Below are 16,100 nucleotides of genomic sequence, written 5' to 3' on the forward strand. Positions count from 1 at the left end.
GAAAACCTCCGACAGCACAGCCGGTGGTAGGATTCGAACTCACCAACTCCCAGTCTTCAGCAGGACCTTGGCAACCACCAATGAGCGGGACGCATTAACCCGCACGGCCATATGCCACTGGTTCTTGTCTAGTCATAGCAGACGACAGGTGTATCTGGACAAAAGGCAGAGTAGGCACGACTATGTGTAGCATGCAGGGTGTTTCACCAATCGCGGTAAAGAATCTTACATCTACTTGTCTGAATAGTGTGGGGCGAACGAGATTTATTTCGGGGTAACTAGAGCCACTAAATAGGGAGCAGAGTAGCGACGCCGGCGAGCGAGACCGCCATCTTGAGTCCGACGTGGCTGCGTCGCCTAGCAACGGGACGCCGATCTCCCCGTTTTCCGCCGGAGAAACACGCGCTGCCGAGCCAGCTCGCAACACAGGAAACCGGTTTTGGATGGAGGGGACTCAACATGGACGGCGCGTTCTTGGAAGGAGAAACCACGTGACGCGCGATCGGGCCCAATCGCGGACACCGAACAGCGGCTCCGGCGCGGAAAAGAAATGCGATACTCTGTACCCCTATTGAGTGACTCTAGGGGGGACCTTCTCGCCATTACTTCTGAGCACTTTTATGAAATTTAATTCGCCCAGAAATTGAATTTCCCAATTTATCTCGGAAATCGGCCCAGACCGGACACTAACCCCCCCCCCCCATGTCCCCCACTCCTTCCTGCTGTCCTCTCTTTATCTGTCTACATCTGTACGCCGCTCATAGCTACAGTTGCTTCGCGGCGCTAATTACTTAATAAAAAGTGTCCGGGGTGGCCACCTTAAGCTCTCCCTTCCTTTTTCCGTAGGGTGACTCCGGCGGCGGCATCTTGGTTCCATTTACGAACCGTTTCTACATCGTGGGTATCATTTCGTTCGGCGTCGGGTGTGGGGACGTCCGCTACCCAGGTGCCTATTCCAACGTCCAGGCGTTCAGAAACTGGCTTACGACGAAAGTGCACGAGTGATATCAGCATCGTCCAATAGCAATAAAGCATTCGCTTCTATCGTAATACGTAGGTGACATGCACTATAGAGACTCACTACGGCCAGCCATGAACCACAGTCTAAGAAAAGAAAAGTAGTACTTTTACTCCTCTTGTGGACTAAATGCATTGCCGCAAAAAATAGTCCCTTTCATGAACCACCACCATGACCATGAAAGACACTCTAAGAAAAAGAGGAGTACTTTTACTCCTCTTGGAGACTAAATGCATTGCCACAAAAAGTAGTCCCTTTCGGGAGTAACTGCGCGGGAGTAAATGAATGTCACAGAGTGTAGACTTCATTTCACGCGCTGTTGTAAGAGTCCCAGGTACATAATTCGTGTGCATGCATGAAAATACTTTCAAGCAAACCATCAACCGTGACATATCGAGTGATATAAAATCTTGCGCCATACATAGGGCACAATTTGCGAAGGAAGATGCGCTAACTGTTTCTTACTCTGTGTGGCTGGAAAAATTGCTACGTCGGCTGAGTTATACAGCCTCATGCCATCAAATTGACCAAGGGCACATATTGACGTAGACTGTTGCATTCAGGAGACCATTCGCGAAGGTCAGTGACAATTTGCAGTCCTGGGGAGTAAATGTCGGGTTAGCGGACTAAAATGGGGAGTAATTGCAATCTCGGGGAGTAGAAGCTGCAATTACTCCCCGTTTTACTCCTTTTTTTTTCTTAGAGTGCAGTAGGATCCTCAAGAATCTTGAGCAGGCCATCCGTGTACTCCAGATAAATACCTGAAAAATCGGTACTTTGAGTACGGGAACAGGTTATAGAGAGCAGGAGAAATGCATGTTAGGGTATAACTAATTGTATTCCCAGCAAAAAGCGACATCATCCAACCTGACCTAACCTATATTCATGTGTGTCACCTCACATATCGTTCGGAGCGTGTATCTTATATTTCTGCATTGTTTCCGTCCGTCCGGTAATCATAACTATGTGGCAGAATCAACGTTTCGAATTACGTGTCATATGTGATTCCTATGTCCCCCGAATACTGTTCTGATGTGCATCATACGGCCCCATATGTGTACTATTGCTGTCACATACGAAGTCGTATGGAACCCATATTGCTGCCATATCACTTCATACGGGTGAAAGATATGTGGTATACGGTCCCATATCACTTCATACAAGGCCCCCATAAGTATCATATTGACTCCATGTGACTCCGTACGATACCCATAAGAATGCCATATTGCATGATAGGCAAGCCTGAGCGATGGGCAAGACACGTAAACAAACACAAACACGAAGGCTCAAATTCAAGGCTCAAATTTGAGCCGTCATGTTTGTGTTTGTTTACGTGTCTTGCCCATCGCTCAGGCTTGCCTATCATGGAATTTATCCACCAGCTAGCCTGCATTTACGGCATTCTGTCAATGCCATATTGCCTACATATGACTTCATACGCGGCCCATATGTATTAATATAGGACCCATACGAATCTCTACGGGAACCATGCAAACTGATATAGGAACCATATGAGTCTCATACGGGATTTTCCAATGGGGTGGTTTTCGAGTATGCGACTGACATAACTAAACTATCGGTTTCTGACTGACAGCAGGGGTAAAGCAACGCTAATGTCTTTTTCTTCAATAGCATTTCTTTAGCACACAGTTAGGGGCCTTGGTGTAGTGACGTCGCGTTACGCTGCTTGGAGACGGAGAGGGTCCCCTCACTCTAGCAATGCGCACTCTTCCCGTCGCTTGTTTCTTTATCGCGGCGCCGGTTCAGCAGGGAGGTCTAGCTAATTACAAAGCATAGCACCTGATTCCTCTGAAGCGACTGACATTACGTTGCCGATCCTTGGTTTGAGAGCTTCCATTGTCGTATATATACCAGGGGCGCCGAAATGGCGGCCCGTATGGCCCCTCCGAGCAAAAAGAAGAAGAAGAAGAAAAAAAAACTATTGGGCCTATAAGCTTCGTGAACGGTCGTGGTGTTGTCGTTGGGTCTCTGTACTCGTGCAGTTTATCTTGCGTTAATTAGTGATAGTAAACTGTTGCCACTGGCCGGCAACAGCCGTTGATCCTCTAAGAGACGAGCGGGGCCGGTTGACACATGACGACAGCGAAACGACAAAAGTAACACAAAGGCAGTCACACAACAGGGAGCGTCGAATTTTCAACATTTAGTAATCAATCCCTTCATCAATTACCGTTCAATCAGCTACCGTTGCCGCGGCTCATGCAAAAGCAGAATCCGGTAAACATACACCAAACATAACGCCAAAAAGTGTTTTTGGACCAGTGACACACAGCCCTAATCCATGAAACCCTAAGATTTGAAAGAAAGAAAAGAAAAAGAAAAAAAAAAACAGACACGAAGTGCAAGAGTTGTACTTTTCAGAAACCTCGCGAATATTGTGCATTCCTAACTCAGTGTAATAGCCACCCGAAGGAGACTCGGGGAAGGCACGTTGGACGGGGGACCCTTGACGCCTCAGGGGGTCTACGCGACCAGATGGTCGCTGGCAATAAATCAGTAGAGTGGGCCAAGGAAGATGCACTGTCCAAAGTTGCATGGTGCACGGATTGACAGCTTGGTCCGTTACCCATAAATACCGAGTAGTGGGCGGACAATTAAGAGGTGCCTGGTTCGTTCTAAATTCAAACTAGGCCAACCATGAGTTGGAGACGTTTGAACCGGGCTCCTGGGATTGGTGTTTGCTGGCGGAGGTTGTGTCCCCAATGTCACTCTTTTAAGCGGAGGACACATGAAAATTCGCGTGTGGAAGCCGTAACGACTTGATGAAGACGAGGCGAAAGCCCCGTGACTTCAGTCGCTATAGTATTGTCTTGTATATAGTTATGTAAGTAACTATGTAAATAAAGCCCAGTTATTGTTCGAGAATACCGCCTGTCGGACGTCTCTTGGGAATATCTCCGATCTGTGAGCTACATCAACGGACCATCTTCCAGCAACAACGGAAGAAACTTTACTCGAAGTGACACAGACACGACACGGACGCCACATGGGGACGCCGTCTCCGCCGCTTCCTCGACCAGCCCGACCAGCCTTGGCTACAAGCCTGGATAGGGGCGGACAGTGCCAAAATCCGTAGCCAACAGAAGCGGTTCTTCAGAAAAATTCTTTCAATTTTGACAACGCGACAACCATGACTTTTGAACACAGATGGGGGGTGATAAAATTTCTTCAATGTTGGCACATTCATGGCGAGATAAATGCCTGTAACAGTCACAAGGGGCCCTTACCAGTCTATTACAAGGGTTTAAAAGGATTCCCATTTTAAACCCCCGTTTCATTTTCCTGTGCTGATGATGACGCCCGAATAGGTGTCGAAACGTTTACACATTTCTTTTTACAACTTGTTATGCAAGCCAGTGTTTACTTCGTACTATTAGAGTAAAAAGTAATGAGTATTGTCGTTAAAATTACTGCCCAAGTGTAATTAAATTGCATTACACATTACATGATGTCAAAAGTAATGCATTACATTAGCGGAGAAAATAATTCATTACTGTAATTTCGTCACACTAGTGGCATTACTACCCAGGTATGGCTCTGTCATCCTGTCGTCACCTGGCTTTCACTGTGTTTGTGTGTGTGAGGGGGGGGGGGGTCGCAACGCCTTGAAGTCGCGGCCCAGGACGCCTCCTAACTTTCCTGTCTTCCTCTCCTTTCTGGTGTCCCCTCCGTCTGTTCGAGCACCGCTCGTAGACATAGTTGCTTCGTGATGTGGACACTGAATAGGAACAATAAATAACAGACCAGGACACTATCCATTGTCCTCTTGGACGCCTTTTGCCTTCAGTCTTCCACAGCATCAACAGCATCACAGGGTGCGTTTTCTTATTCAACTCTGGCAACTCCGAGTTACTCTCAGTCGGCGAAAAATAGCCAGAGTAGCCAGATTAGCGGAAATGACGTCATAACTCTGCGGCGAAAATTAGCTAGAGTAGCCAGGAGTACCAACTCTTCTCTATTCTCTCTGTATTGGCATCAGAGCGGAAGACCAGCCACACAGACTGGCTCCCTCTAACGTTTCACACGGACTAAACTAAGGCTACGTAGGCTCCGTCGTATTGCCAGCTGTAGGATGGGACAAACGAAAGCTTTCCCACATCACACTTCAAAAATAGTACTTGCCGTCACTTTGCCGACTGCTGTATCCATTACCCAGGCTACGTAGGCTCTATAGATCAGGAAAAGATCTTCCCGGAACAGCACCGCAAGCGGTACTGCCCCGACGACCTTGTTATCGGCCGCGCGTTCAAAGACACGGCCCACCCAGGGGCGGACCGCGTTATCAAGGGGCCCTTCTCCAAAAATGAAGGACCGGCTCCCTTTCGCCTCCCTCCACCGCGAAAGATCCTGGCCCAAAGATGAAAGATCAATACGCGGATTTGAAGGGAGACCAGAGCATATCCGCATAGGCAATAGAGCATAGAGAGTGTATTGGCATCAAATGGAAGGCCGGCCACAGGGGCAGGGGCAGGGGCAATAGAGCATAGGCTCTATTCTGCTCTGAAGAAGGGTAGCCGTCGTTCTGACGTCACACACAAGATAGCAGACGACGGCTACCAACCGTCCTGTTGACAGACAATTTCGGTGGTGTGCAATTTCGAAGTGTAGGACTGGTTAAAAACTGTCGAACATTTTCAAACTCTGCTAGAGTGCACGCATGTGCGGTAAGTTGTTAAACCAGGCAGTATGCCAGCACTTCCACATCGTCTCGCCCGTCAGGCCAGTCCGCCATTTTCAGCGCGGAGTAACTCTAGCCGTTCGAAAATTACGGTCGAAGGTGGCTACTCTGGAGTCACGTGATGATAAAGGTTCTGACGTCGTTACCCAACTCCTGGCTACTCGGGTTGAATAAGAAAACGCACCCACAGCGTCTTCTCTCCCGTGTCGGACTGTCATATATAATGTGACCATTTGAGCTTCCGTTTTGGTGTTTGTCCTTGCGCAATGAGCCAACGGGAAATCGGGGATTATTTCTTTTAAAGGGACGAGGGTCGGAGAATTCCTAAGCCTATAACTGAAACTATCCGTGAAAGGCTCACTGAGGACAACCGAGGATCTTGCGGGAAATTTGTAGAACGTTGCGGACGCCGAAAGTTGAGAGGGATGAACGCCTCACTCTCACAAAAACATGAAAAAATGTGACGTTTAGCCGAACGGACCAATGGATGAGCGGAAAGACAAAACAGCCGTTTGCCGACGAACAGGGGAAGACGGACGCCACCCTGCATATATGGCGCGTGTGTCGGTTCCTCGTGCTCCAAGGCTTCGGTGAAGTTCAGCGAAACAGGAGAAAATATTCGCGCACACGTAGCGGATATTGTTGTTGTTACCTGTTAAGGACAGAGGAGGCTGACACAGACCGTATTCTGCGAGACAACTGTTTATTCTTTTGCGCGTGCCAAGCCGCTACTAGCCATAGCCTCCTATATACTGAGTATATAGGAGGCTATGTACTAGCTCATCTTCCTCCAGTGCCGCCCCCTCCCGGCATACTCTTCTGTATTGCAAGTGCCGCCGGTGGGAAGCTACTCAGCTCTTATTATAGACATGGAACACGTGGACAAGGGTTGATGCATCATGGGTAGCGCTTGCGGGTCAGGGTCAGCGTTCAGGAGCTGGTGGGAGTTGGAGGAGGGGCCGGCCACTTGGGAAAATATCGGTTCGAATTAGCCGATGTGTCCGTTCACCAGTTCGAATTGTCGGGAGTTTTTTTTTTTTTTTGCCATTGAAATACATAGGTGTTCGACGGGACCTATGTATAAGTTCGAATTATCCGGAATTTCGAATTAAGCGATTTCGAATTAACGAGGTTCGACTGTCAGTTTCTTTATTTGATAAATCTGACCTTTTTGGGACAAGAAAATTCGCACTGTTACATTATCGACGACGGAACATGCAGGGTGTTCATTTTGATTCGTTACATTTTATTTTTTTTTATAAAAAAACTGCGTAAGCTACGCAGATGCAGTGTTTGAAAATGGGCTCTACGGCCAGGCGGCCACTTCTGTGTGATACGTTTTGGAACTGCCAGACGACTATTAATTACATTTTTTATTCATAGGCTTACGGAGAAAACTGAAATAGGAGATTTTGAGCGAATTGCAATTGAAAGGCAACTCACGCAAAGCAAACAAGCACGTGTGTGGAATTACCCTGTGCCAACATTCGCGACCACGATACCGGAACTGAGAAGAATGTGTTCTGAAGCTCGTCCCTGAAGGAGCGGTGGAAGTACTACAACCTCCCTTTACGTCAGAAGGTAACGTGCGATGACGGCACTTGCGTCATGATTGGATAATCACGCGCCAAAGCGGTGCGTCCCTAAAGTCGTCGAGACTGGGAGGTACCCGGGTTCGAATCACGGTGCCGGCTGTGCTGTCTGGGGTTTTTCCTGGGTTTTCCTCAGACGCTTTCAGACATATGGCGGCACAGTTCCCTTAGAAGTCGGCCCAGGACGCACATTCCCCCAGGGCGTGAGTCGTGACGTTGCCCACATACGTGAGGCCGACAACGGCAAGCCCTATCACCACCACCACCACCAGCACCCTAAAGTCCTCAGAATAGACTCCAGAATACATACGTAGATGTATTAAGTTTTGTCGCGGTCCCAAAGCTTTTTAAAAAAAAAGAAGAAGAAGAAGAAGGGAAATAACAAACGGGGGTGATGGGGCGGTACCGAAAAACCGAAACGGAAACGTAACAGAAACGAAAACAACAATGGTGGAAACCGAAACTGAAACCGAAACAAATATGGGTCAGTAACGGCGGTGGTAACGGAAACGAAAAACACCCTGTTACCTTTACCTAGATCTAAGTACGATAAACGCGGAGACGTGGTTTGGACATCGTTACTTCATTGATCCGGAGAACGTTGGTTTCGCAAGCTCTCGCAGATGTCCTTAGAAGTCGGCCCCGGACGCACATTCCGCCAGAGCGTTAGTCGCGAATAAAGTTCTGCATATCAAGTCCATGCCAAAGGCATGTTGGGCACGGCTTACGACGCCGAACATGCGCGCCTATGCTTCCGTTGCCCACAGCCGGAAACGTCATTCAGTGGGAACCAGCATTTTTGCCGCTGTACCCAAGACCGTCGGCTAATAGTTAGCGACGTCGTCTTTTTTTCAACCATCACGTATGCCTCGTGCAGATTGGACGAGTTTCTTTGTAGTGCTTCAACTTTCTCAAATCTTGCTTCAAACTCGGCTTGTCCGTTAGCTCTGACCTGTTGTCAACCGTCCGGCTGGTGAACGCTTACACAGGTAAGAGGTCTTCACGTCTTTCTCGGTAGCGCACAAGCGATTAGAGTTGAGAGCGCACGCCAGAGCGTTTAGAGGACATGAACTTTGACTACCACCAACAAGCGTCGTCATCTGAGTCTCATTTACCCATCGTAACACCTTCTCCCTGCCGGGGAGTAATATTACTCTCCAGTAGGGAGAAGGGGTTATGCTACTCCCTTGAGGGAGTTAGGAGACACCTTTTTGAGCGCAATTGTACTCTCCAAAAGGGTGTTGTATATGTGGCAAGGAAAGGAGTTAAAGTGCACCCTTTTTTTTAAGAGTGTGTGTGTGTGTGGGGGGGGGGTCGAGATGTCCTGACCCCTCCCTCAACTTCTGTCGTTACATATAGTTCCCATTGAGAGTAGCAAACGCAGTAGGATTATGACCAAGGCAGGACACTGCTCCCCCTTCCTCCCCAAGCAAAATCCTAGCTCTATGCGTCTGCACGACAGCACCTTGAAAGTATCGAGATACGTTTAAGGGGCCGTGACGTTTTGAAAGCTGTGGTATATTATCGCTCCATGCGCGTACTGTATAAAATTGAGGGGGGAAAAAAAACGTCAAGCTCTGACATCAGAGGTGCGAGATCTACAGCCGTTCCCATTGGTGGTCTTAAGCACGTGACCTCTTCCGTTCCGCCTCACTCGTAGAGACGCCCGCGGTGACGTCAGAGTGACGCATGAGTTTGGATTTTCTGCGTGTCTATTCCCCACCATGCTCCAAAAATTGTAATGTATAGGTTCGCGTCAACTATCGCTCACGTTGATTTGCCACAACATGGGCCCAAGAGTCCTATAACCCCTTTCCCTCAAATACTTTCGAGCGTTTCGTGTAAGTCGCTGCACGTGATATACTTACGGCCTTGTATTTTAGGGTTAAACCCGGTAAAACCCGTTTTTACCCCCGATTTGCATCATCGTCACTTCGAGTAAAACCCGAAAACTAACTTACCGAAGTGCCAAATCAGCCGCGGATACGAGCACTGTGTTCAGCACGGTTTCCGCAGCTTGTGTCCAACTAACATAACGAGAAGTATTTCTCTGCGTTTTTACTTTCCACCCGAAAATGTGCTTTTCTACTCGACATCACCCGATTTTACCCTGTTTTATGACTCCCGACTTTGATCCCGTTCAAAAAATAAAAAGAAGAAAACCCCGAAAACACAATGTCACATCATGCGTGCACCTGAAACTATCAGCAATGGTTGCAACTCCGCAACTAGGCCATGGTTACACGTAACCTGATACCGAGTCGACTTTACCACTCACCCTCGCTCTCTTCTTCCCCCTCCTCATCAAAATGAAAGCATCGCTCCTCACCCACCTGTGTGCGAGGTGTTGAATTTTAGCATCGACAATCTCCAGTTGCACCGTAACATACCTCAGCGATGAATCAGCCAGTGGTTGACGTTTATGTCACGTGGCTATTCCCTTTCACAATAAATGTCACCCGTCCGTTTAGAGCGACAATATCGTCCGCTAAAAAATATTTGAGGCGTCAGCTATACGTGCCGCGTTCCTATATATGTCGCGGTCATTAATGCGGTGCCAGGTGAATCTTACCAAGTCAGTGATTTATATAGGTGAGTCACTTTAAAATTTTAAAATGTCAAAGAAGTAGTAGCATCGGCCTAGCCTACAAGGATATGTGCAAGTCGCACCGTATGTGTGCTTTTGCTCTTTTTAGAAATATATCGTCGCATTCCTTTTAACGTTGTTGCCTCGAATGATGTCTGCAGAAATATTGGATGATGTTTGATGATGTGAGGGAGAGAGAGATTATGGGTTTAATGGCACAAAGGCAACAAAGGCCATAGAGCGCCAAAACTACGGTGAGTGTGAGAGAGATGTTTATGGGAGAGATGAGAGTGGGATGTGAGAGTGTGTGGTAGTTAAAAGCTATCTACAGGTATGAGCGATGAGATGATGTGCTGCGTAGGAGAAGCCATCATGAAGCATTACCGTGAGATCCAATTGAACCTCTGCATGCAATAAGGGGATAAGTCGAAAAATCCCAAATCGAGAAAAGGGGCCTGATCTGATTGTCCGTCCCATTAACACACATGCATTTCCCATTTCTTACCTTCCTACAGCGGGCCAATAAATTGCGACACGGTTCTAAATTTTCTTTGGCAGGTACATACTGGTACGTAGATGTCATTGCAGCAAAAATAGTAAAAAGGGGATAAGTCGACTTATCCCCTTATTGCATACAGAGGTTCAATTGTGAGGCCCCATTTGAATGTCCAACTTCATTTTTATCAAAGTAGTCTTCACTTTTGTAATAGGACCCATAGGCAAGCACATGGTCATAATAACGATGCTCCAAATTAATGTGTAACAAACAGAATGTTCATGTACACACGATGTGTTACTTTCGATTAAGATGTGTGCGAACCAATAATGATGTTGAATTGAATTGAATTGAAACTTTATTTTACATTGTAGCATGTACAATGTGGGAGGCCCAGTGCAAAAAGCTGGAAGAAGCAGCTTGTTAGCAGTTGTTTCGCGAGGACGAAAATGTTGATTGATTGATTTGTAATCAATTGATTTGTAATTAATTACAATTGATTGATTTGTAATTAATTACAATTGATTGATTTGTAATCAATCAACATTCCCATTCCGAGCCATCGACCCATTCCGTGTATAACATTGTTATTGTACGAGTATGCTAATGCTACGGGGTTTGCAAAGGTTCGACTCGCTATCGAACACTCGCAAAAATCACTTCGATTGACGTCACGGTTCGAAACAGGATACCAGTGACCGTTGCTACGTGGTGCCCGTCAACTGATTTCATAACATAAGTGGTGATGTCCAAGTTGTCAACGTAGGCAGACGAGGAGAGGGAGGAACCTTGATGCATATGAAACTGGACTGATTGTTTGTACCTCAATCGTTGCCGTTTATGCCGGAAGTCGCGGGCAATATCCGCGCGTCGTATATACTTTATCACAAACGTCGTTACGAAGTCACGACACTCTTTTGTGAACGAGAGAAAGAGGGATCGGTCCCAAACCGCCTGCGACAAAAAAGAAAAGAAAAAGAAAAACAAAAGGAGGAAAAACATGTAGCATGAACGGACACGCACTACAAGTTAGCACGACTTCGAAGGTATCCTCCTTTAGAACTTACAAGTTGCTGAGGCTACATCCAGCTAGTGCGGTTGAATAGACCTCTATACTCGAGAAACGTCACCATGACGTTGGTAGACAGACTGAAACCGAAACTAACCGGAAGGGGACGGAAATCACTACTGAAGGTAGGACAAGCTCTACTTCGACCCTGGGACCGAGGCTACCTGTCGAGGGTCTCCGCATACACTGAATAAACCTCTATCCGAGAAACGTCATCATGACGTTGGTAGACAGACTGAAACCGAAACTAACCGGAAGTGGAAGGCTGGGTTCCACGAATGGGCACTTGTTCGCTGCCTCTTATTGAAAGGAAAGTAGGACCGAAGGTTGCGTCCCTTTCAGGGACCATCGTAATCCCCTCAAGACCGTGGCTTTCGGGCACGACCTTGTACGCCCCTAGCTTCGAGCGTATATAGTTCAACTCTACCAAATTGGTGGCGCTGTCGAGCACTATGACGTCATTTGTTTACAAACAGGGAGAGGTCTGTTACGTCTGCCGTTCCGGTGGAATTTTTGGTGCCAGTTTGGTTGCAGTTGAAAACGAGGTGTACCAGCGGTGGGATTCGAACCCACAATGTACCCGGGTGCGTTGTAGAGAAGGTGTAGCTAGCGTGCTGTAATTGGTCGTATCGCTGGTAGCCTTAGAAACAAGTTGTGGCGTCCCTCTCGTTGATGGTATAGCCAAGGTCGTGTCGAAGACTGGGAGAGGTGGTGGATTCGAACCCCTACCACCGGCTGTGCCGTCTCAGGTTTTCCCAGGGTTTTCCGAATACTTTTCAGACGAATGTCGGCATAGTTCCCCCTGAAGTCGTCCCTGGACGCATACTAACCACTCTGTCCCCCACTCCTTCCTACTATCCACCTTTTTATGTCGCACATAGACACAGCTGCTTCGCGGTGCTAACACTGAACTTAAAAAAAGAAAAAAAAATCAGAAACAGTTGTGGCTGTATTTGTAACGTGCTGAGAATCAGATACGTGGGGAGGAGAAAAGATGATGTTTGATTGGAGGATTGATTCAACATGACGCCTGGCTCTGTGGGTGCTTTGCGCTGAAGTTACTGAAGTTACTTTCGACCTCCATCATGTCAACATCATCTCATCTCAACCTGCCAAAATGAGTGAGGCCAACAAAAGTCACGTTATCACAACCAGCGCCTACAGTTTTCAGAGTCCCTTTCTGTCTCCCACTCTAGTACTGTACTGCGATTCGAATAATTCGAACAAAAGACTGGAGTTGCTTATTTGCTGCGCCATTACTAGCGAGAGCGCCTGATAGTCCGGTATATGCGTTTTGCGATGTGCCTTTCGGTTTACGAGGGTTCTGAGTGACGTCAGCTTCATACTGCGTATGTGTTGTGTGTGTTGTGCAGAGTATACCTGTTGGCTGTCATCTGCTCTTTACTGCTCGACGAAGCCATAGCGGGTGGAAGCCACGACCGAAAGGTAAGACAGGGCTCCGTTAATTGGTTACCTCAGAGTGGACATAAGGGAAGGCGGGAAACTGGATAATTCCGGTTCAACGGGCATAACACATTTCGAAGTGTACAAATTACTGTCCGTATGTATACGCCTCACACCGGGTCATTTAAATACAGTGAACACTCGTTATTATGACCATGGTCGTTCCCGAAAACTTTGGTCATAACGCGGAATTGTCATATTAACGGGGGAGGATTTGCAGAGGTTTCACAGGCATTGTTCCCCAAGAGTATGTTTGTAAAGCGCATATGTCAGATTATCGGGGGTCATATTAACGAGGGTTCACTGTACGTAATGCGACCTAGCCTTTTCGAGTTTGTATTCCTAATGTAATTTCTCGTATAATCACCATTGTAATACAGTGAACCCCCGTTATTATGACCATGGTCGTTCCCGAAATTTTTGGTCATAATGCGGAATTGTCATATTAACGGGGGAGATTTGCAGGGGTTTCACAGCATTTTTCCCCAAGAGTATGGTCGTAAAGCGCGTATGTCAGATTATCGGGGGTCATATCAACGAGGGTTCACTGTAATCAATTAAAGTTTTGTTACGTTCAGTGAATGACACTGAAATCCCCTGCGCGAAAAGGGTATAAGTTCGTGGTGTCCCTGGCAGAGTTCGACCCCGGAACCTTGGGGCGTGTAAGTGGATACCTTTCTAACGGATGATCTCTCTGCGGCTGGTACAGCGAACAACTGTGTTATCCTGCACTTCGCGGAAATAAACTATTTCCTAGAGGGTTTTAGTATACAGTGAACCCTAATTATTATTATGACCATGGTCGTTCCTGAAAACTTTGGTCATAATGCGGAATTGTCATATTAACGGGAGGGGGGATTTGCAGAGGTTTCACTGCATTGTTCCCCAGGAGTATGGTCCTAAAGCGCGTATGTCAGATTATCGGGGGTCATATTAACGAGGGTTCACTGTATACCGTAAAGTCGAAGCTATCGCTATAGAGTGGAAAACCTCTCCACTTCATTGTCACAATATAATTGTCGTTGTCGTTGTTGTTGGCGTCGTCGCCAGCGCAACGGAATAGCGGCTGCGTTGTGTGCGTCAGCTATTTCGAAAAGTTTGCGTGCGGCGCGCAAACTGCTTTGCGTTGTTTGTGCGTACCTCAGGCAGCAAATTTGCTTGCGTGAACGCGGAAGTCGCGTTGTCTTTACCGGGTAACGCAGCAAGTATATTTGCGTTTCGTGGGACACAACGTTATTCAGCACAACGTTATACTTAACACATTATAGTGAAAAGACGTCACTGTTAGCGTCAAATTCAGCTAACCGCGAGCTCTATGCATGCGGCGTATACGCAAGATGCGCAATAGAGCATCGCAAGCAGCACATCATGTTGACCCAATATTGTACCAATATTGGCAATGTCGACCCAATACTGGTCTTATATTGGGCCAGTACTGCCAATATTGGGCCAATATTGAGCCAGCATGTTGTGCTGCTTCGGATGGAAGGTACTTGGACTGGCGCCGCTGTCCGAAGGACGTGAAGATAAACGTTGTCAGTGGAACATTCGTGACAACTGTTATGGGCTACAATTCAGTGAATCGGTACTGAGAAACGCTGCACTGCGCATCAGGCCGCGCATCATATGCCGCGCAGCTACGATCGGTCCACACGGCCACGATATAGGTACGCGTGCGCTTCTCCTGCTGTCTCATTGGATGCCACCAATCTTGCCTCCTGCCACTCTAAGAAAAAAAGGAGTAAAACGGGGAGTAATTGCAGCTTCTACTCCCCTTGTCTGCAATTACTCCCCATTTTAGTCCCCTAACCCAACATTTAGTCCCGACATTTACTCCCCAGGACTGCAAATTGTCACTAAACTTCGCGAATGGTCTCCTGAATGCGACAGTCTACGTAAATATGTGCCCTTGGTCAATTTGAACGACATAAGGCTGTATAACTCAGACAACGTAGCAATTTTCCAGCCACACAGAGTAAGAAACAGTTAGCGCATCTTTCTTCGAAAATTGTGCCCTAGTATGGCGCAAGATTTTATATCACTCGATATATCCCGGTTGACGGTTTGCTTCAAAGTATTTTCATGCATGCGCACCAATTATGTACCTGGGACTCTTACAACAGCGCGTGAAATGCGGTCTTCACTCTGCGACATTCATTTACTCCCGTACATTTACTCCCGAAAGGGACTATTTTTTGTGGCAATGCAATTACCCCCCAAAAGGAGTAAAAGTACTTCTTTTTTTCTTAGAGTGTGAGGGATCCATTCGTTGCCTCCAATGACGGCCCTGTTTTCATTGCGTTCTTCTTCTAAACGGTAGCGATGTGCGAACTAATTTTTGCTTGCGTTATCCAAATTGAAACACGGACTTTCATTTGAGAGCAAGTTGTTTTTTAAGTAATTTAGTGCCCTTTTAATGGAAGTGTCTGAGGACGAGAGCCGCTGATATTTCCAACCAGAGACCGTTCTTCTTCTTCTTCCTCACCATTGGCGTGGTATTTAAAGGGTTAGAGTTGACGAGTTGGAGAGTTTGTAGGTATGTGTAGATCAACAGCTTGCTGGATAGGAAGAATCCATCCAGTCTGTTACGACAGAGGCGAACAAACCGCGTTCGTAAGGTGCTTTGTTGAGGTGCGGAAGGGGATTACAGTGAACCCTCGTTAATATGACCCCCGATAATCTGACATACGCGCCTTACGACCATACTCTTGGGGAACAATGCTGTGAAACCTCTGCAAATCTCCCCCGTTAATATGACAATTCCGCATTATGACCAAAATTTTCGGGAACGACCATGGTCATAATAACGAGGGTTCACTGTATATGAATGAATGGGTCATTATATACTAGAGCCGGCTACAAAGACATGAAGTTCACAACGGCAACGTGTTTTTTTTTTCACATGAAATAAAAAAAACTCCCAGTTGCAATAAACTCGCAATAAACTCCCCAGTCATGATCTCGGGGAATAAAGTTGTTGTTTGTGTGCATAAAATTAAAAAATGGGCTTATCTATTACGTAAGTTTGCTTCCGTATATGTTAGTCGTTTTAAGCGATGCGCCCGCTCGATTTCGGAAGGCCACTGCCACTATTTTCGCTTTTATCGAACTGCCGCTTACATCGAATTTGTTCCCGATCCCCCGGTTCGTTATATAACGAGCCTTTATTGAATAT

At 47.0% G+C, this 16,100-nt stretch overlaps 1 protein-coding gene across 4 annotated transcripts in view; it reads left to right on the top strand.

Annotated features, from left to right (window-relative positions):
• LOC135386311 (trypsin alpha-3-like) overlaps positions 1-1,050 on the top strand; it is a 37,935-nt gene extending 36,885 nt beyond the window's left edge. For all 4 annotated transcript variants that reach the window (XM_064616149.1, XM_064616148.1, XM_064616146.1 and 1 more), the window contains one exon: positions 847-1,050. In XM_064616149.1, coding sequence (XP_064472219.1) covers positions 847-1,005 — 159 coding nt within the window. In that variant the 3' untranslated portion in view covers positions 1,006-1,050. The remainder of the gene's footprint in view (positions 1-846) is intronic.
• The last annotated feature ends 15,050 nt before the right edge of the window (positions 1,051-16,100 follow it).

Source organism: Ornithodoros turicata, chromosome 2, assembly GCF_037126465.1.
Source record: "Ornithodoros turicata isolate Travis chromosome 2, ASM3712646v1, whole genome shotgun sequence".
Taxonomy (NCBI): Eukaryota; Metazoa; Arthropoda; class Arachnida; order Ixodida; family Argasidae; genus Ornithodoros; species Ornithodoros turicata.